At 40.9% G+C, this 21,896-nt stretch overlaps 1 protein-coding gene across 1 annotated transcript; it reads right to left on the bottom strand.

The window, feature by feature from the left end:
- Positions 1 to 822: 822 nt before the first annotated feature.
- cdk4 (cyclin dependent kinase 4) lies at positions 823 to 17,774 on the bottom strand. The gene is made up of 8 exons (XM_085456458.1): positions 17,525 to 17,774; positions 7,128 to 7,362; positions 6,917 to 7,052; positions 6,575 to 6,742; positions 4,527 to 4,636; positions 3,273 to 3,323; positions 3,052 to 3,187; positions 823 to 1,614 (listed from the first exon to the last, which is right to left on the bottom strand). Exons 2-8 carry the CDS (start codon positions 7,343 to 7,345, stop codon positions 1,513 to 1,515), a joined length of 921 nt encoding a protein of 306 aa, XP_085312584.1. The 5' UTR covers positions 7,346 to 7,362; positions 17,525 to 17,774; the 3' UTR covers positions 823 to 1,512.
- Positions 17,775 to 21,896: the final 4,122 nt, after the last annotated feature.

Below are 21,896 nucleotides of genomic sequence, written 5' to 3'. Positions count from 1 at the left end.
TAAGGCATCCTTAAGAAAGTGAAGGAGGCAGAAAAATGCCAAAATACACAAGGACTCGACTAAAAATCAGTGGCAACAGGTCTGATGGCGTGATGGATCTGAGACATCTTTGGTTCAAATTGTCATCATCAGGTATGGAGGAGGTGAGGAGAGAGGTACAGCAGCCATGTGTAAAACACAGTGGAGGCTCTGTGATGGTTTCAGCCAGTGTGTTGGAGTTTGTGTCAAAACTGATGGAATTATGAGTGATTATGAATTTATCTACCATGTAATACTGGAAACCTTCACCCAGTAACTTTATTTTTGAAGCATACCTAAATAGAAAAAACACAGCAAAACACTATCAGTGACGGATCTGCTTCACCAGAGCCCAAACCTCAAAATTATTCAAGCAGCGAGAGATCATCTTGACCAAAAACAGAATAAAAAGCAGAAAACATCCAAAGAAGATCATTGAATGCCCCTCAAGAAGTCCAGAGAACTATTCCCAAGACACTACTTATAGCAATGATGACGAAGCTTGCCTAAGAGAGTTCAGGCTGTGTTGATGAATAAAGGTGGTCATACAAAATATTAAATATTACGAACTCTGTTTTGCCTTAAATACTCGCACTTGTTGCACTGAATCAGTCCCATTTACCTAACAAAAATAAAGAAGTGAGGGGGGGCTTTCACAGTACCGTCTAATTGAATATGCTAACGATGGCACGATTCACAATTTTATACCTCATGTTCATTCAAGAAACACATTTCAGTCCATTTTTCGGTTTCATTCATTCCACAGACCCCCAATCTGTGTAATAAAACACAATTAAGCCTCAGTGTGGTTGAAACATTTATTTATATTTGCAGTGATGACTGATTTCAGATGGTTGCAGCAACAGAAGACAAATGTTAAACATGAAATGAACTACACCCATTCAGTCTTTCAGCACATAGAAAAATACTTTTGTTTCTTGAGCTAATTCAAGGGCAATACCAGTATTTTTATAAGGTGTGTCGTTCTTGTGTGCTTATCCACTTCTACTTGTTCCTTTTCCTCACAAATTTAACACAGCTAGCTTAAATCATTTACATACAGCTCAATGCCTGTCACAGTCTTACAATGTTATTGTTCCTATTGTATTATATCAATACAGCTACAGTAAACTCACTATCTAATGGCTTTTCTAATCTGACACGTCCAGAAATGTCGCAGGAGGAACATTTTGTCGGCGATGACACGACTTTTGTGTTTATGAGTGCCAGCTGACGATACTGATACGTGAAAAAACACTGGTACTGTCCTTTAAGACGTGACACGTTATTACTCGTTACATTTACACATTGAGAACCATAGCAGCGATCCTCATTTCATTCCTCTTTCTCAGCCTTTTACCTTTTTTTTTGTGATGCGGGAATAACAAAATAATACTCCGAAGCAGACATCGTGAAAGGCAGAGCGGTGAATGACACTGATACGTCGAAACTTCCGACACTGTTACCTCTTGCTGCGCGCTTCCCTGGACGACTTCAGCTTTTTGTCTGAGTCGACGTCGCCTCGTCCCGAAAATATTCATGTTCTAGTGCGTTTAAGGCTGATATTCGTTTCAAGGGGTCAAAGGTCAGCATTTTCTGTGGAGGAAAGAGTAGCACGATGTTAGAAGTGTATCACTGTACGTTGTGAGCTCTTTAATGGACAGTTTGATGAACTGCCAAAGAATATCTAATCAGCCAGTCACATGACAGCAACTGGCATGTAGACATGGTCAAGACAAGCTGGGCATCAGAATCAGGAAGAAAGAGGATGTAAGTTTGAATGTGGCACGGTTGTAGTGTCAGAAAGGCCAGTCTGAGTATTTCTAAAACTACTGAGCTACTGGGATTTTCCCACACAACCATCTCTAGGGTTTCCAAAGAAAAAAAGAGAAAATGTCCAGTGGGCGGCAGTTCTGAGTTTAGAGGTCAGAGGGGAATGGGCAGACTTCTGAATGCATAGCACATCATAGCAGACGTGCTACAGCAGCAGAAGACCACACCAGGTGCTCCTCCTGTCAGCTAAAAACAGGAACTGAGGCTACAATTCACACGACAGAAGACTGAAAAACGTCGGCTGGTCTTTCGATTTCTGCTGTGACTTTCAGATGGTAGGGTCAGACTTTGGGGTAACCAACATGAAAAGATGGCTCCATCGTGTCTTGTATGGTTCAAGCTGCTGCTGCTGGTGGCTATTTTCTTGGCATATCTTGGACTCCTTAGAACCACTGAGCACCATTTAAATGCTACAGCCTACCAGCCTGCTGACCATGACCATCCCTTTATGACCACAGTGTACCCATCCAGCTGGATAACATGTCACAAAGCTCAGATCATCTCACACTGGTTCCTTGAACATGCCAATGAGTTCACTGTACTCGGATGGCCTCCACAGCACCTTTGGCATGTGGTTAAATGGGTGATTCACATCATGAATGTGCAGCAACTGTGTGATGCTATCATGTCAATATGGAGCAAAAAGATCTCGGAGGTATGTTTCCTGCACCAGAGAAGATTAACTGGCAGATTCAGTCCTATTTACCAATTCTGCAGTGAAACCGAGAAGTAAAAGCACTTGTGTTTCTATTATTTATCACATCATACAGGGAGACATGATAAAATCTTCTGTCTACTTTAAATAGTTAGGTAACGCCTTTAATCACAGGAGGAATGAACATTTACTGTAAATCTCCTTTAAATATTCCATTTAAAATGTCAATTTAAGTCATATTTCCTCTTTAACCAGCACTCTGTAAAGCATGCGAACAAAACCCTTTTCTTAAAAGGGCACTTCCACAAGTCCGGGTTTCTCCTCTAACACAACCAGCTGAATAAGCAAAAGGAGTCACAGGAATTTGTCAGGATCGCAGCAGTTGAATTCCTGAGGCTCGTGTTTAAGGCAAATGAAATTCTTCTGGGATATGAGGTTGCTTAATCTGTTAATGCCCTGATTTTAACTCGGTATGTAGCTGAGACATAAATCAACTACCAGGCAGGATGCAAAGCCGCTCTAATGATTTAATTCACGAGCCTTACCAGCAACAGTTGCGCCCCATGCTCATTTATCTCTGGGACAAAGTCCGTGATTGGGCGAGCCGTGAGAGTGGGGAAGTTTTTCCTTGATAGTGTAACATCAGTCGGCCACTCCTCCTCTGGCGGCAAGCCGATAACCCTGAAATGACGTGTAAGTTTCAGTGACAAAGGAGTTGCGAGAATGATCAGTCGGGTTAATGTGACTGAAAGTGTTTGTTACTCACTCAAAAATCTTCCCAAGTTGGTCCATTTCTGATTCTCCACAGAACAAAGGTCTAACACGCAGACAGAACAAAGACGAGTTAAAAGCTGGAAGCTGATGGTTATTTTTGACCTTTGGCCTAAAAGCTACAACATCATAACACTGTGCATTTTTGATGAATCATAAGAATCTCACCATCTTCATAGGAACTGCTCACAAAGGGATCGTTTTTTAGGCATTCATCCTTTGATGCAATGTGTCATTTGTACCGCTAGGTGGAGCTGCTGTGTGCTTCTTAGCATTTCTGATTAAACTTAAAAGCTCCTCTAATACGTTCATAAAATTGCTGCTATCACAGGATCAGTCTCTTAAATTAAACTTCTAAATCACCAAACAAAATTAATACTGAGCTGAAGTCAGTTCTTAATATTAATATTAAGCTTATTGGTTAATTACCCACCCCTGCTCTATGGTAAATTTGTATCACCAAGCATCATCATTCCCTAAACAGCTATAAAAAAAATACAGTTTAACTCAATAAACCTTAATCTTAAGTTACAGCTATAAAATGTTTATGGCAAAGACCTTTTTTATTTACTCTTTAAACCAATTTACCCTTATTAAAACTCATTTTACTGATATATGTACTAATATATGAGAAACTAAAAACCGCCCGTGCCTCAGGACCAGAGAGCACACACTGACTGCAAATGTGCCGTGAATATTTTGGTTTCAGTCAGAAGCAGAATGCAGAAATGTTCATATATCTGTTAAATGTTCAGCCTCGTTGCACATTTGCACTGGATTTGCTATCATGTCCTGGCATCTTACTAAATATTTCTTGCACGTAATTAAAACGAAGAAATGATCCACATCTATGTCAAACATGAGAAAGTCAGCCTGACTTAAACCGAAAAAATGAACAACACTTTGTAAATATTTAACTTTCTCTAACCTTAGCCAACAGTTTCAGAACCTGAACAGCAAATAAAAAGCTAGACACGAGCCCCAGGCTTGTGCCTTTGTACACACTGCTTCCCTATCACAGGTGCAGTTAAAAGATGTCATGGTTATCGAGGCAGTGGTTTCACACAGAACCAGAGCAAATCAAACTTACTTGGCACGATGGAGATGATTTAAAATCGCAATCTAATCTGTTTTCAGGAATTTAATGAGAACCCAGAGCTCACGTCACACCTCGCAGAGGATGAGTAATCAGGCCTCTGCTACTTTTTAACTTAGTGACTCAGATCACAAAAATCGAATGCTGACTCACTTCCGTCTGAACATCTCTGCAAAGATACAGCCGGTGCTCCAGATATCCACGGGTGTGGCGTAACTGGACTGCAGCAGGACTTCCGGAGGTCGGTACCACAGGGTCACAACCTGGAAGACACAAACAGAACAGCTCAATGGATACATACCAAAAAAACCTTTTATCAATATGTATATGCTGATACTAATTCATCATGATCTGATGGGAATTTCTAACTTGGGGTTGGGCTCTAACAGAGTCGCAAACAGGTCAAATACTGTTGAAGAACAAAACACTCGCACATTAGCTGCTTTTCTGCAGATGTTTCCAGAGTGTGTCATTCAGGTTGAGGTGAGAAAAAATGCTTTACTGATGTCTGAAGATCACGTAAAAGAGTTTATTCGTAGTGCAAAGACAGTGTTTAGCAAAAAACTCCACAAAACATTATCTAGTAGCAGGGGCGGGGCAGTCGACCCCCCTTGATATTCAACTGGGCCCCCATGTTGCCCCTCCAAAATTGCGTAGTCATGTCACTCCAACCATGGGCGGAAATTACAGATAAGATAGGAAGACAAGAAAGTTTTGAGCCCCTTTTTCTGTTAAAAACTGTTTTGTCCCCCTCAATGCATCACTGCACGTAAATACCATTACGTGCAGTGACAGCTATAGGGTTAAATAGCATTGTTAAAAGATGTGCTCCCCCTCATACCCCCCCCCCAACTCTTGAATTTGCAAACTGTAAGCAAAACGATGTGTTTTTTTCTAGCACTCAGGAAAATTAAACATACTTACTGCTGTAACCACTCTTTATTTTATTGGCTCCATTACTTTGTCGCTAAATCTGAATCTGCAGCAAGGGTGCTTTATAATTATGGGGAAGCTACGTCTTCTAATGGAGGTCTAGTGAACATTAAGATCATTACAGCTACTAAATTTAAAAACACTTTTAAAGTGCTTTTGTTTTCCTACGTATTTAATTGAATATTTTTTAGCCTCCTCCAGTACTTCCACACTATATCAGTAAAACGTCTGTGGTTTAATCCCAGGAGGGAACATAAAGTCCTTTGGGGTCGTGTCAGGAAGGTTATCTGGTATAAAAAATCTACCAAAATAAGCATGTGGAGCTACTTCCTGTCCTTGTAATTAAGATAGCAACCAAAAATAACTCTATGAGCCTCCCTCCCTGACTCATTTGACTAATTGATGGGCCTCTCCTTTTAAAAGTCCTGGAAAAATGCCCCTGCCTGGCAAAGGTCTGCATCTTCAGCAGGTAATTTTCTTTCACTGTACTCATGCTAATGCAGAAGCTAGCATTTAGCTAAAGTTACAGACATACCAGCATGGCTCTAGCCTTTTATTGTTACTTTACTGTTCATTTTTTAAACCACTAAAACAATTTTTCAGAATTCAAATAAAACAAATAATAAGCGGACACAGCCACAATCACAGCATCTTTAATTATGGGGCAAATGTGCGTGACATTAAAAGCAAAACGCCAAAACAAGGCATAGCAGTTTAAACATGAGTAATAAAATGCTAGCCAGTGCAGTAAATCTGGATATTACGTCTTTTTTTTTTTTTATAAAAATGTAGTTTTGAGGCATCATGGTTTGTCCTGGAGTATTTCCTGGCAATCTGCTAACACTCCAGGAAGTTACTGCTCCCATCCAAGTCACGGCGTGAGATTTTACACAACATCTTTACACAAAAATGTGATATAATGCATTAATTACCGAGGCGTGGGGTTACTACTTGGCAGCTTTTGTTACTTTTGGATTGTTTACCCACCATTTCCAGTCCTGCCTTACGCTAAGCTAACCATCTGCTGGTTGTAGTGTTCTTATCTAACGCTAAGCAAGAAGGCAAATAAGCATATTTTCCAAAATGTTTATGCCTGGCACCAGAACGCTGAAGACTGGAAACTGTATGTTATTTTCACTGTCTAGCTGCCTAAAACACTTTGAAGTGCTGACTACAATGAAATGGTAGGAAATTGACAATAAGAATTAATCAAAGTTAGAAAAAAAAATTACAATATCCTTTGGAAAATTACTCTGTACACGTCTTACCACAGGAGTGAGGGCCATGTGGCAGCTGTAGATCCTGGCAAGTCCAAAGTCAGCCAGCTTCACCTGGCCCTGGCTGGTTACCAGAATATTCTCTGGTTTCAGGTCTCTGTGCATCACGCGGTTAGAGTGAAGGAATGCAAGACCACACAGCAACTGCTTCATCAAATCCTGCAAAAACACAAGCAGAGCTTCACTGGAACTACATATTTTACAGCTTTCAGCTTGGGAACAGGGATTTAAATGAGTAATAAGCAGAACCGTCCATGCTTGGAATGTGGTATCAGCAATGTTATTTTACTTTAGCTAACTTTTAGTGTAGATATAGCTGGAGCCAGTTCTCACTTTAATGCGGTCTGGAGATAATCCTGGTGCTGGCGCTTTCTCTAGGTATGTCTTAAGGTCCTGGTCCACGTGCTCAAACACTAGAGTGACTTTGGTCTCCTGGTTTGCTCCCTTGGTGGCGCAGACATCCATAAGCCTGCAGAAGTAAGAAAATTCATGACTCCTGTGTGAAGCATTCATTTTAATCACAAGATGAAAAGACGACACCCACCTGACCACATTGGGGTGGTCGAACTGCTCCAGCCGTTTTAACAAAGCCACTTCTCTGACTGTGGAGACCGGGAGGCCGTTTTGGTCTGTCCTCACATGCACGCTCTTCAGAGCCACAAACTGCCCGCTCTCAATGTCCCGGGCTTTATAAACAGTCCCATAAGCACCTCCACCGATTTCTGCCACCGGGTCATACTGGATGCTGGTGCTGTGGGCCATGGCCAAGTTGAAAGAGCCTGACACATAAAGCAATAATGATATTACTGGCAATCGGTTAATGTCCTGTGGAAAGTGCACTGCTTCAAGTGACCGATCACAGTGGTTGAAGATGCAAATACATGATGAGGCTAGAAAAAAAGTAATGAAATCGTTAAAGTCAGCTGGATTCACCCTCTGGGCATGAAGACTGCCTGGACCCAAGTGGTTATCTGACCATCCACTTCAGAGAACAACAACACTGGCATTGCTTAAAAATGCAAAAAGAAAAAAAAACTTATAAAAACCCATCTAACAACAGTCAACCAGCATAATGAACTTTTTATGAACTCTCTACACCGAACAAGGAACATCATCTTCCCAAAGACATTCTGTGTGGGAGAAGCTGGTGACTGTTCAGTAATAAAGAGAGAAAAGTCCTCGGGCTAACACCAGGCAGAGGCTGAAATTCATTACCACATCTCTGCAAACCTGCCACATCCAAAATGAATTGATGCTCCTCAACAGCTCTTGTGCTTGAGGATCCATTTCTAAACGAGTACAAAGTCTATTTCCTGTCACACTGCCAGCAGTCCATCTTAGAAATAACTTCGAATTGGCGATAAAAAAGCACTTTTGTGTTAGAACTTCATGCGCTCTCAATGAAAGTCTTCCTGTTCGTGTTTTTTTTTTAAACTTTGCAAATGACCTTCTATAGCAACAGTATGCTTACTTTTATCTGTTTAACTACAGCGGGGGCTTTTATAGCAAATGTTTTTGGTAGCTACCAGTTTCTCTTTTATTCTTTGAGCTTTAGCCTGTTTTTGATGTGAAAAAGTTTCTAGCTTGCTAAAATTATTCAGTTGAACTTCTTCCACTACATTACATTTTTAAAACCTTTTCCCTAATACTCCAAAGACCCCCCCACTACAGAGATCCACTTCTATCAGCAGCTGTTGGCTTTTCCCCTCGTCTAGCAGACCTTACACTTTTGCCACCAGACCAAACATCTGTAAAAATGTCCTCGTCTGTTCATTTTGCTTTCAGTTTAGTGTCTGTTTGTGAATGAATTGCTCCAAAGACTCGTGTTGTTATAGGTTATAGTGCAAGTCTTTAGCAGCACTAGTCCTTTTGACTTCTTGAGATAATTAGCCCACTCACTACTGCTGTCAGTGTTGCTGTGCAAATACATTCGACTGTCTCAGCTGTAGTTTTCAATGATGTAGTACCCCTTTAATTTTGATTCAATTCAATTTTATTAATATAGCACCAAATCACACAAACAGTCAACTCGAGGCAGTTTATATTGTAAGGTAAAGATCCTACAAAAATAAGTGAGGCTGGGGGAGATCACCTCTGAAACTCGGTCCCTCAGTATTGGTGCCCCCCAAGGATGTGTCCTCTCACCACTACTGTTCTTGTCATGATCCTGGGTCCTTTTGACCCAGCGTTTTGTGTTTTCTCTTCGAGATTTTGGTTCTGTTCACCTCTAATTGGTGTTTACCCTGTTCCCCCCCGTGTGTTCCTGTTTTATTGTGAAGGTCTGCGTCTTATGTGAGTGTTTTCAGTTTGCCTCCCTGGTCTCGTCATGTTAATCACTCCCAGCTGTGTCTCCCACCTGTGTGTAATCTCCCTGTGTTCTGAGTGTATTTAAGTTGTATTTTCTGTCTTAGTAATTGCTGGTTCGTCTGTGTTGTTTCCCCTCGGTCTCCCTGCGTCTCCCCGTATGTATTTCTCCGGACCTCCCTGCATCCTCATTCTGGTTTGTCTTATTAGTTTACCCAGTTTAGGTTTCCGGTTTCATGTTTTGTCGCCACCGCTGTTTGTACTTACACCCCTGTCAATAAACACTCACCTGCACCAGAGCTGCCACCTTTTGGGTCCTTTTCTACATTCCACACGGCTTGCCCCGGCAATCCGTGACAGTTCTCCCTCTACACTAACGACTGCACCTCCAAGAACTCGGCTGTCAAACTCCTAAAGTTTGCAGATGACACCACTGTCATTGGCCTCATTCAGGATGGTGATGAGTCTGCATACCGGCAGGAAGTTGAGCGGCTGGTACTCTGGTGCAGTCAGCACAATCTGGAGCTGAACACTCTTAAGACTGTAGAGATGACAGTGGACTTCAGGAGACATCCCTCAACTCTGCTCCCCCTCACCATATCAGACAGCCCTGTGTCGACTGTGAAGACCTTCAAGTTCCTGGGTACAACCATCTCCCAGGACCTGAAGTGGGAGACCAACATCAACTCCATCCTCAAAAAGACCCAGCAGAGGATGTACTTCCTGAGACAACTGGGGAAGTACAGTCTTCCACAGGAGCTGCTGATCCAGTTCTACACTGCGGTCATTGAGTCTGTCCTGTGCTCCTCCATCACAGTCTGGTACGGAGCAGCCACTAAACAGGACAGGAGCAGACTGCAGCGGACTGTACGGGCAGCAGAAAGGATCATCGGCACGCCCCTGCCCTCCATCCAGGACCTGTACCTCTCAAGAACCAGTAAACGGGCAGGGAAAATCATCACAGACCCCTCACACCCTGCACACAGACTTTTTGATCTGCTGCTGGTACAGAAGCCTGCAGACCAGGACCACCCGACACAGGAACAGTTTCTTTCCCCTCGCCATCTCCCTTCTTAACAGTTGACCTGTCACACTGCTCCCACTGCCAGACTGCAACTGCACCTTATGTACATTTTGTAGTATTCATTCCACCTCATTCATTTCTGTATTTTATGTATATAAGTTTAGATTCGTTATTTATAGTTGGTTTACACAGCTTTGTGTATGTATGTGTAATGTGTATATATAGACACGTGTGTGTGTGTGTGTGTGTGTGTGTGTGTGTGTGTGTGTGATTTACATTGCTGTGCTTGAGAGCCACCATCTACTGGAACCAAATTCCCTGTATGTGTCTGCACATATACTTGGCCAATAAACACGATTCTGATTCTGATAAAGAGAAAACCCCAAGCAAGCGCTTTGGCGACAGTGGGAAGGAAAAACTCCCTTTTAACAGGAAGAAACCTTCAGCAGACCCAGGCTCAGGGAGAGGCGGCCATCTGCCCCAACTGTCTGAGGGTGACGAGAGGAAGAAAGGCAAAAAACACACTGTGGGAAAGAGCCAGAGATTAATAATAAGTAACGATCAATGCAGAGCAGTGTATAAACACACGGAGAGTGAAGACCACTCAGTGGGAAGCCCCCAGCAGCCTAGGCCTATTGCAGTGTAACTAAGGTAGGATTCAAGGTCACCTGATCCAGCCTTAACTATAAACTTTGTCAAAAAGGGAAGTTTTAAGCCTGATCCTAAAAGTAGAGAAGGTGTCTGCTTCCTGGATCCAAACTGGGAGCTGGTTTCACAGGAGAGAGGCCTGAAAGCTGAAGCTTCTGTCTCCCATTCTACTTTTAAATATCCTGGGAACCACAAACCAGCAGTCTGAGAGCAGGATGCTCTACTGGGGTGATGTGGTACTATGAGGTCTTTATGGTAAGGTATGATGTGGTCTGTCTTTTTATTCCTTGTCAGTGAAGGTTTTTTTTTTTCTTTTCAAAGCCAGTTTGTACCATTATCTCTACGATGCTCCCACTCCTACCATTTAATAACCTTAAAGAATAAAAAGTTATCAAAAACGATAAATTGTACTTCACTTGAATGTTTATAACAGGTAGACCTAGGATGCTTTTTAAAATTCTTCAATTCATATTTAGTGGTAAGACATAGGGCTGGGCGATATGACCCAAAATTCATATCTCGATATTTTTTTAAGCCATAAAATAAGAACAAAAAGAGAGTTCTTAGTCAAAGCTGTGTCCCAGATGTCACACAGGCACTTTTATTAACATACAGCACAGATGTACATGAAAAATTACTCAAAATTAAATTATGAGCATTTATTAAATAATAATGCTCCATAAATAAAAGAAAACAATTTTGTTTTTGTGCTAAACAAAGAGCTCACAATTGTGCAGTCAAAATGTAAACTAAAAGACACTGAGCGTAATAACAAAGACAGACAGATTTCACAGCTGCTCTGTTCCCGAGTTTTACTGTGTGACTGACAGCCTGGAGTTTGAAATCCGCTTCATAACCACGTCTCTTACAGGTGCCATTTATGGTCCTTATACACACACAATACGGTAATATTACGTTGATGCACAGTACGTATCACTCCGCGAAGCTCCTCGGTAGCCGTAATGCGCCGACAATCTATCAAGCGGTGCGGCTCCGTAGCTGACCAAAGTCGTACTCAAACATTTTTGACAGATTGCTGAGCGCCGTGTACCACATAAAATCGGTTCGCGGCCATCAAGCACAACCAGAATTCATACATAAGGCGCGCTATCAACTTTTGAGAGAATGAAAGGATTTTAGGGTTAGCGCGGTTAGCTCGTTAGCGCGGTTAGCTCGTTAGCATGTTTAGCTCGTTAGCACGTTGACGCCGTCCAGCCCCACGCATAGGGCGATGCGCAGTAACTCGTTAACGGAGATTTGCCGTGTCCATCTTGTCGCTGCCTGCACGTGAAGCGATGGGGGAGGAGGGGGAGTTGTCTTCAGTGAAGGCGAGGCGGAGTAACGTTGCGTAGAGACAAAAGTGGACGAAAGAGAGGCAAACTTGCGGCTCCACAACTATAATTATAACGTAACATAGACTATATCGATATAAAGGATATTGTCACATCTTATATCTCGTATAAAATTATATCGATATGTTTTAAAAACTCGATATATCGCCCAGCTCTAGTAAGACAAACAAAATTCTGCCACAGACTGGTCTCCCTGTTGAAGAGGTGATAAGGTCCATACAGATATATACACACAGAAAGGCTGAGAAAGTTCTACTAAAATGCTTTAGGAGTAGAAAAATGTCCCACATCTTGACAAACTTATGGTAAAAATGTCACTCAGCTCGTTTAATGTAGCTCCTTAAAAATGTACACATGCTGTAAATACTTTACAATTTACACATTTGTTTTTTAACCCTCTCAGGCTCAAATTAAGTTTTTGTTGCTAATGCACAAAAGAACACCTGCAGTGGTACTTCTGAGTAAAACAAACTCATAAAATATGTATGTGGAGTAATCAGGTTGTTAGCTTTTACTTGTTGCAAATCTGCAACGCTTGCCTTGAGAGGGTTAAGATTTTTCAAACAAAAAGTTACTTTGATGTTATTTTAGTGTTATTTTATATTTTACCCAGCAGCATTATTAAAATTGACTTGTGCACATAACAGAATTAACTTTGCTTTTTTTCTCACTGTGTGTTTGTAATACAAAACTATGCTTGGAGCTGCAAAGCATTTGAAGGCTAGTTAAGCCAACATCGGTTATAGCGGAGATATATTCATCAGTGCTCTATTATATACTTATCAAATGTGAAGTGTCTTATTTGCGAAATGGGTGAAACGCATGACACAAAAAACATCTTAAGCTTGATTCCAGCCAGGAATACGTGTTGCGTATCATACTCCCCTCCGGCCCCACCTGACTTCTCCACCTCCCATTTCCTGCCTGCCCCCAACTGTCAACTGCCACATAAAGACAACTGCTACCCCCACCCCACCCTTTACCCCCCACCCATCAAAAAAGGGAAATACTATTAATTTTAGGTTTTTAATCCACAAGTGGCAGGAGTCATGTGACTCAACAAATGCGGCTCCACTTTAAAGTCGAGGTCCTTTGACGAGGGACTTCTGCCCACCACTCTGCAGCACAGGAAGCACCTTCAATCACTCGACCCAAAAAATCTTTCTGTGCCGTCGCTCCAGCCCTCAGTCTCCCGACAGGAAGCAGGTACACGGCCAGAGACAACATCATCCCTCTGCTTCCTTCTCTTTGTTAAAGCCTCGGCCTTTAATCTGTCAAGGCAGCTTGGTGCACTTCCTCCGCTCAGCCCATCCCCTAACTGATTTCCATCCATCCACACCCCTTTGACCTACTACACCTCTAATGCCTGATACGGATCTCTCTGCAAGCCCTGCTTTTGCATTCTGAGCTCGCTTACTCCTTGGTAGAAGTTCTCTTCTCTTTAAAGTGTGAAAACAAAACAATGTCCCATTCAGGGTCTCTTAAGAACCTGTTGATCTTGTTTAGACCAAGACTTGTCTGCCATTATGTCAAGTCACAGAGCGAGCGATGTGTTGCTGTCGAAGAAATAAAGAAAGACCTCAAACCAAACTAGACTCCAGTGTTTTGGATTCGGCACCACTTTCGTTTAACAGTATTTATTACCCACCACAGCACAGCAAAACCATCCGTTTGGTTCATGCCTTCTGAGTAAAAGGAGTAGAGGACAAAGCTGACTGTAACCTGACATCCCCAGGCTGATGTACTGCCACCAACAAAATCTATTTTCCCTATTTTCATGTGACTCAAACTGTTAATAAAAGTAGAGCAGAAACATCACCTGACTCTGTGCATTAACGATGATCAGAGAAAAGAAAGATGAAGTAGGCCTAGAACTTACATTTTTCTGAAGAAAGGCACAGCAACAAAGGACTAGAAACACAATCCACTCAAAGTCCAACACTTCAACAAGGAATTCATTCTCTTCTGGATTTGGCTGCTAATGTCATTTTCCAAAACAGGTAATCCAAAGTCCAACACTGTAAACGGCTGTGAGATATTTGGCTTACACAGTATGAAAGCATCTCTGTGTGTTTTATATGAGCCCAGAGATGGAAAACAAATAAATAGAGAGTGCACTTATGGGCTTATTGTCAGCATAGAGATAATTCAGTAAAAATCTTACAGTCCTCATCTTCCACGAGAAGAAAATGTCCATATGGAACGAAAGAAACCTGCCAAGTTCAGATTTGTTATTAATATCTCAAAGTGTTTAATGAATGAATAATCCACTGGATCACTGCATCGGCTAAAATACTGTATCAACCAGAGATGGGCAGTAACGCGTTACTTGTAACGCGTTACTGTAATCCGATTACTTTTTTCAAGTAACGAGTAAAGTAAGGGATTACTATTGCAAAAACGGTAATTAGATTACCGTTACTTTGCCGTAGGAACGCTGCGTTACTGCGTTACTAAAACCGTGATTTTTTTGCGAGAATGTCTCATGACAGAGACGTAAGCGAGTGCGACGTTCGTGACAACAGCTGTGTGCAGATCAACAGTGGATAATATATCGAGTGCGGGAGAGAGTATGAGCGTACAGTGTTTAAAGCGTGGAAGTACTGACCTTACTTTGAGTTTGATTCCATAAAAAGTGACAAAAACATTAGTGTCCATTAGCATTGTGCGTGGGAAGAAAACTTCTTTTTACAGCGAAACCCCCCCCCAAACGTCCAAGCAAGCACTGAGTGTGCAACGACGTAATGGGAAACTCACAGAGAAACTCGCGGATTCTTCCACTGACCGCTGCGGCTCACCTGCACCAGGGTAAACCTCCGCCTACCCCGCTCCTGCTTTACAGGTGAAAATAGAGCAACAGGACCGCTAGTCTTTGACTTTATTTATTTTCTGCTGTGTTTTACTTGCATCTATTTGAAAGACTGAGTGTAAACACACAAAAAAAATTTATTTTATGTGCTGGAATGTGCAGAAAATAGGTTTAAATATTAAACAAATTTCTTCCAGTCAGAGAATGTTGCATATAATTAAATTTTTGCTTGATGCATAAAGTTAAAAGATTAAAACTAATAAAAGTTTTAAAAAGGGACTTTTCCATTTGATTACATTTTGTATGATGGATTATGCAGAAAAAGTAGAATTGGGCTGAAAGGTCTATCGCTTTATCACCTATTCAGGTTTTAAATCGTGTTTTTAAAAAGTAACTAAGTAACTAAGTAATTAATTACTTTTGAAAATAAGTAATCAGTAAAGTTACTGGATTACTTTTTGGGGGAAGTAATCAGTAATTAGTTACTAAGAATAAAAAATGACTAATATTGCCTACAGTTGTTTTTATATATCCAGACGTGCTCCCAAACCACAAACGGCAATTATAAACCACATGTAGTCAATATAAACTGTTGTTACTAAGAGGAAGAGGTATTGCTTTAATTTACCGCAACTCTTCCTCTTGTGCAAAGAAAACTGAGTCAGACTTGTCTGCTGACATGAATCCACCAAAATTTCTCTCGAAATTATTAAGAAATGAACCGACATACAGGATGCAAATAAAACTTTCTCTTCTGCAAAAAACAAAACAGAACTCACTTCTCTAAATAACACTGAGATCAATTTTGCCATCAAGATATATTTACATAAAAACCTTTTTGACAAAGCTTATAGTTGGGGCAGGATCAGGTGACCCTAAGTTATACTGCAATAGGCATAGGCTGCTGGAGGCATCCCATGATGCACCGAGTGTTTCTTCTTCACTGACATTTTTTCACTCACTATGTGTTTATATCATTTAATCATTTGTTATTATTAAACTCTGGCTCTCTCCCATCGTGTGCTTTTTGTCCGGTCTTCCTTGCTTCACCCCAGTCGAAGCAGATGGTCGCCCCTCCCTGAGCCTGGAGGCTTCTTCCTGTTAAACGGGAGTTATTCCTTCCCACTCTCGCCAAGTGTTTGATAATAGGGGATCATCTGATTGTTGGTGCATTGACCTTACAGTATAAAGTGCCTGGAGGTGACTGTTGTTGTGATTTGGTTTAATATATAAATATGAACATATGAGCATGTTTCATGTGCCTGGAAAGGGGAAAAGCAGTAAACTAGCTAGCAACATAATTTGACTCCAAGTTTATATTCACCTTTAACTCCTCATTTAAGTCGACACCTTTGTCAGTAACTTTGCATACAACACTTAAATTAAACCTTACATTTCAGAGGTTAAAAGAGCAACAACAACAAAAAAAATCAAGTTGTTAGCACTTCCATTTATCAGGCTGCAGTCAGTTCCTTTGTATTTGCTTCAAATTAATATCAGGGCAGGAAATTACTAACGCTTGATATGATAGGCCAAAACATTGCCCGTGATAACAAAGGCGTCATGATACAGCGGTACTCAACATGTGTCGAGATAATAAATGATATGCACTGCACTTGCCTCTTCACTGCATGCAACCTGGTTACTCCTTCACTTTATAATGAATGACCACGAACAGTCACAAAGCAGGCACTCTGTAATTCATGTTGGTTCTGCGGGTTCTCGGGGGTTTGGGAGTCAGGGAGGAAACCTTCCCATCACAATTCTAACACCAGTTTAACTGGTCTGGGCTAGGCTGCACTTGGTTGTGTGGGCTGACTTAAATATTTATCCCCGCTCCCCAGAACTGGTTTCAAATGTACGTTTTGCAGCAGGCAGATCAAATGTCTACATTTATTGACTCAAACAAACTGTGGGAAGCACAATTTTGTGACGGACATCAAATGAATCAAATGTGCGAAACCCTGTCAAACATGTACTGATAATATCTGGCAGGAGGAACCAGTAGAGAGGATTACTGCATGTGCATTTTGCCCCATTCTTGGTTGACAGTGGTCAGAATAAATAATCCGTCGGGCTCTAGTGCCAGCAGTGTTTTCCCCTTGTCTTCACAGCAGGACACAACAGAACAGCCCTGTGGTTTTGAGTGAAACTACCACAGCCTGCCTGTAGAGCAATGACTCTCATAATGAATGATCAGCCTTTCTGTGGTCTCACTGTCTGAGCTGTGAGTCGTTCAGGAAGTGAACAACCCATGACTTGTCACCCTAAAAACATCTCCCGGTTTCCTTTTCCAGCATAGAACAGCTTGCACAACCAGGGGACACACTACAGCTGCACATCTGGAAGCTTCAGCGTCTGACAACACTGGGGTCACTGATCGCTGCCAGAACTGGTCGTGAAGCTCACAGTTACCTCCACACATTTCATTCATTTACTGATTCTTCTAAGCAAAATGCAAACCAGTGACGCTGAAGGCCAGTGGGCGGAGGTAGAGAGAAAGCAGGCCAGGGCACACAGAAAGCCTGCTCTGTCCCGACACGTGGTGCTCCTCCATAGCGCTCCTTTGTTAATTACACTGGCAACAAAGTGCAGCAACAACAGGCCACATGGACTTTTTCCTCCTCACCTACATGTTCACTGACGTGGCAGGGAAAACAGCAAACTACAGCAAGCAGCGGATGAGGCAAATCGCCGCCTGCAACTTCCATTTCCACATCTGTGCCACATTACATAAATATCAGTGTCACACACTCTGATCGCAAGCGGCTTCGAGTAATCGTCAGCCCAGATACTGTACTCACCTCGCCCGTCTGTCTCTCTCTCTTCTGTGGCAGGTAAGCTCACTTTAGCTCTATAAGGAAGACATGCTCACTAATCTGCCACGTATAACTCGCATACAAACGGGTCACAAGTGGCAGGTCGGTAAGGTTTAAAGCCCAGCAGTGGATCTGCTGTGGAGAAGCCAATACACCGAGATGATTTCGGCCTCCACTGTGTTTTTTTCTTCAAGCCTGCACCCCTTTTGGGTTGTCTTCCTGTTGCTTCTAGCAAATCTCGGAGGCGGAGCCAAAATAATTCACCAGCAAATGAATGAAAAACTCCCGAGCTCAGCTGTGCGTCTTAAACTTTTATAAAGTGTCCAGAATCTGCAGTTATTAGCAATATATGACAATCAGTCGGGAGGTAGTTAAGGATAATTGATATGTAGTAGTCAAATCTAATTTGTCCCATCAAAACTATTATTTAGAATATATATTTACATATTACCGTGTCTGAGTTTGTGCGTCGTGCAGGAGAATAACATAGCCTGCTTACGTCGCTTAGAAATATTTAACTACTGATAACAAGCAAACAAATAGTTTCTTGAGATTTCAGCTTATAAAACAAATCATTTCTTAGTTTGAACTGGCTTATTTTTTTAACGTTCAAAGATGAAAAAACTGCTGGTGGCATTGAAAAATAAATAAACAGACAAATAAATAACTTAAATTGATCAAATAATGCTAATTATGAGTTAATTAACACATCATCAAAATTTATATGAAGTACCTGATAGGTTTTTAGATCCTCCCCAAAAATATGTTAAAAATCCGTCCATCCAGTCACTGAAGCAGTGTGGTTCGTCAAATGAGTTTTAACTCTAAGATTGAAATCACTCTTCTTTTTCTGCATTTCCTACAGCTAGACAGATACAGACAGACTGATGCAGATATAGATATGGTCTAGATATAGACCCACACTGCGGAAATCCACTTGTTACAGTAGCACGAGGGGCAGAAAGAAAAAGTGAATTAGAGATACTTCAGAAAACCATTAAAATACATGAATAAATAAGAAAAATGATTTACAAATAAACACTACACAAGACTGGTTTGTACAATACTATACACAGCAAAATACTCTAAAAGATAAATCAAAGTTTTTTTTAAAATACATAAATAAAGTGCAGCAGGAATGATAATATATACACGCATATTTTTCTCAGCAAGTATTTATCCTATGTGCCTATCGTACAGTCTGACTGCTGTTGGGATGTAGGGCCTGCAATGATGCTCCGTCCTACACAGTGGCTGTAATTGTTAACTGTTGAAAGAGCTGCTCCGAGTCTCCACAGTCTCATGCAGGGAGTGAGAGCTGTTGTCCATAATGGGCATTAGCTTGGCTAACATCCTCCTCTCACCCACCTCCTCTATGGAGGCTAGAGGACTAGCCAGTCTATTAAAAGTTGTACAACTTCTTTGAAATATGCATATATGTATTGTCCTCTGTTTACTGTGTACCAGTAACTATGTAATAGTTTATTTCATATCCTAAAATCACCCTTTACATAAATACCAAACTAAAGTTTGCAAACTTTATCTAGAGACATATGGACCTGCAAATGAATTTAACAGTTTTTCTTTAATCTCTCCATATGTTCAGTATTTAAAACATCACCTAATTTCAATTTCAAAACAGTTTTTTTTTTCAACAGTTAGTCTAAAAACAATTCAAAAGAGAAACAGGTGTCCTCTAAAAAGGAGAAAAAGACTACACCATGTAAACTAAACAGTGTAATTAGATTAGCAAAATGGCTAATTGTGTATTTATTTAAAAGATGCAAATGGAATAACATCAGGCTTCATTCATCTCTGACAGCTAATAGTCTGTCCATACTGTTATTTTGAATGCTTATCCAATATAGAGTAGCAGGTGGTGGATATCAAGTCTGTCATACTGATGTAGCGTACGAGGTGGAGTATCCTGGACAGATTATCAGACTGTTACAACAATTCAGTGTTGCATTATTAGATAATAATGAATTACACGTGGCTATTAGGTTGAATACTTTTGGCTGTGAATCTCTTGTTAACAATAATCTGATCTTATCGTCTGTCCACACTAATGGACATCCTGTCTGTCTCCGTGCCTTGAGGGAATTCTGCATCAGGCACCCAAAACAACATACAAGTGTTTAGTACTGGAAATAAAGGGGCTTTAATGGGGTGAATTCAATCCCAGACACATTCATTATATTTACTTAATGGATGCTTACTGGTTATGAACAAACTCCACAGTCAGTCTGCACTGATGCATGGGGTCAAAAAACAAAAGCATGAATGGTGGACGTAGTATTTTATAAATAAAATCCCATTAGGTCAGCTAAAATTTCTGTGCTCTGATATCCTGCACAACATATCCATTTGGCGCTCAGTCTTTCCCTGCTTTTACAGCTTTCTCTCCAGCCATCACTCATGCATTTATGTGCCTGCTGCCTGCTAGAGGGGAAGAAAGTAGACATTATCTACTTGTGACCAGAAATGGGAATATAGTACAGTGATAGTGACGTGCAGGCTGTCCCAGTAGCTGGGACAAACTCTAAATCAAGGCATTGCTTCTCTAAAGCTGCTCGAGGGCTTTTTGCCTACCAGGAGAACTGCTGAGAAAACACAGAGTCAGTTGCAGAGATTTATAAGGAAGTGATCTCGAACTATTTTAAGAACCTTCGATAGACTCTTCCCTTGCAGACACTTTACTTGCCTTATAAACACAGCTGTTAATAATAACATCAGTGATGGCTCAGTTGTATGAAAGTGACCCAGTAAGCCCTGATACTGTGTTTAATATCATGACTGTAGCTTATGATTGAACATATAATGGACCAAATTGTCTCCTTTCTGCATAAATTATGAAAATTTCTTTATTTTAAAAATCAGTTATCTAAAAGTTTCCGCCTCAACTTCACCTTTTCCAAGGTGCTTGGAGGAAAATAAAGAACTGGTGAGATAAAAACTACAGCAACACTTGAAACACTAGGGAACAACTTTATTACGTGTTTCGACTATATGTGAAAGCCATTTGGCTGATGGCTATTACTATAAAGTACTTGAATGAGAAAGAAAGTAAGATACAAAATGAAATATTAAAGAATGAACAGTACCTGGAAGTGTTGACAAGAGATAATAATGATGCACTAAAACAAATGGAGGAACCTGATATAAGACTAACAGAATGTGAAAAAGAAATAAAAGACCTAAAAAAAGCCAGAATTCCTCAGAGATTAGAACGACTATAAGGAGGGATTTATATATCCCTGGTCCAAAGACGCTCACAATTTAACCACCAATACTTCCACCATCACTGAACCACGCCCAACAGAACAGAAAGTTTGGTTTAATGACACACACATCCAAGCAAAGATTCCCTTCAACCACTCCAAACAAGAAAAAGACTCAATGTAAATTCTCCAGCCACCTTGGACATCCTTTTTTGGGCAAAATGTTTCATCCCCTGGAACCCCCATCTCCTGGATGATGGGGGAAAAGGAAAAGATCCATTCGACCGCCCATGGACCCGATCTCAATATTGGGGAAGAAGTCAGCTGTTGCCAACCCGAGCAGAACTGTATTGACTCCCGCTCCACTATCAGTGTTTGAACTTCGTCTTTCTTTTGTGCCAACTCCTTCTGTAAGTCCATTTGAACTTGTTTTTAAGAGCTGTAAAAACGTCAGAGAATTTTTAATGAGAAGTGAGTCTTGTCAAAATGAAGTGATTTTAATATTAAAAGTAATTTTTGTCCCACTGAGAACAGAAATCACGTGATAGATACATACTGTAGACTCACAGAACTTGATTTCCCTTAAATAATTTAACAAATGATCAACAGAAAGCAGTAATAGAGCTTGGACAGGATAAATAATTGTATTTAAAGCCTTTAAGAAAGGAGGTGCCATTGTCACAATGGTCACAAGTAAATAAGCTGTAAACAGCTGTTCCTTGTTGACCTCTTCTATGGTGAAATTTCTCTGAAGGAAAAAACATTTTTACGCAGTAAACATCCTTTAAAAGCTTTTTGTATATATTTCCAAAAATCCACAGAAATCTAGTGAATATCAACTTTTGTAGGCTTCCATAGTGAGATTTCGTACCGACCTTGAACTCCTACATAAAAGACAGCTCTCATTTCCTGCTTCTTTTCAAATACCTCCCACCAATGAATGATGTTACATCCTTGTGAAAAAACAACAAAGCCTCAAAGACAAAGAGTCAGTCGAACATTTTCACCTACAGGCCTACAAAATCACCATCTACTTCCTTTTTAATTAAGCTGGCTGCTTTTGTTCTGAAGAGGAATGATTTCTTTTATAATGACACACTATGGCTTCAAATTTCTGGCACTTCAATGGGCACGAA

This window comes from Copadichromis virginalis, linkage group LG5, assembly GCF_057382275.1.
Source record: "Copadichromis virginalis isolate Kocher_CV1m ecotype Utaka linkage group LG5, C_Virginalis_male_GT1.1, whole genome shotgun sequence".
NCBI classification, from domain to species: Eukaryota; Metazoa; Chordata; class Actinopteri; order Cichliformes; family Cichlidae; genus Copadichromis; species Copadichromis virginalis.
Note: the sequence above shows the minus strand (reverse complement) of the source record. Positions and strands in the feature narration are given on the sequence as shown.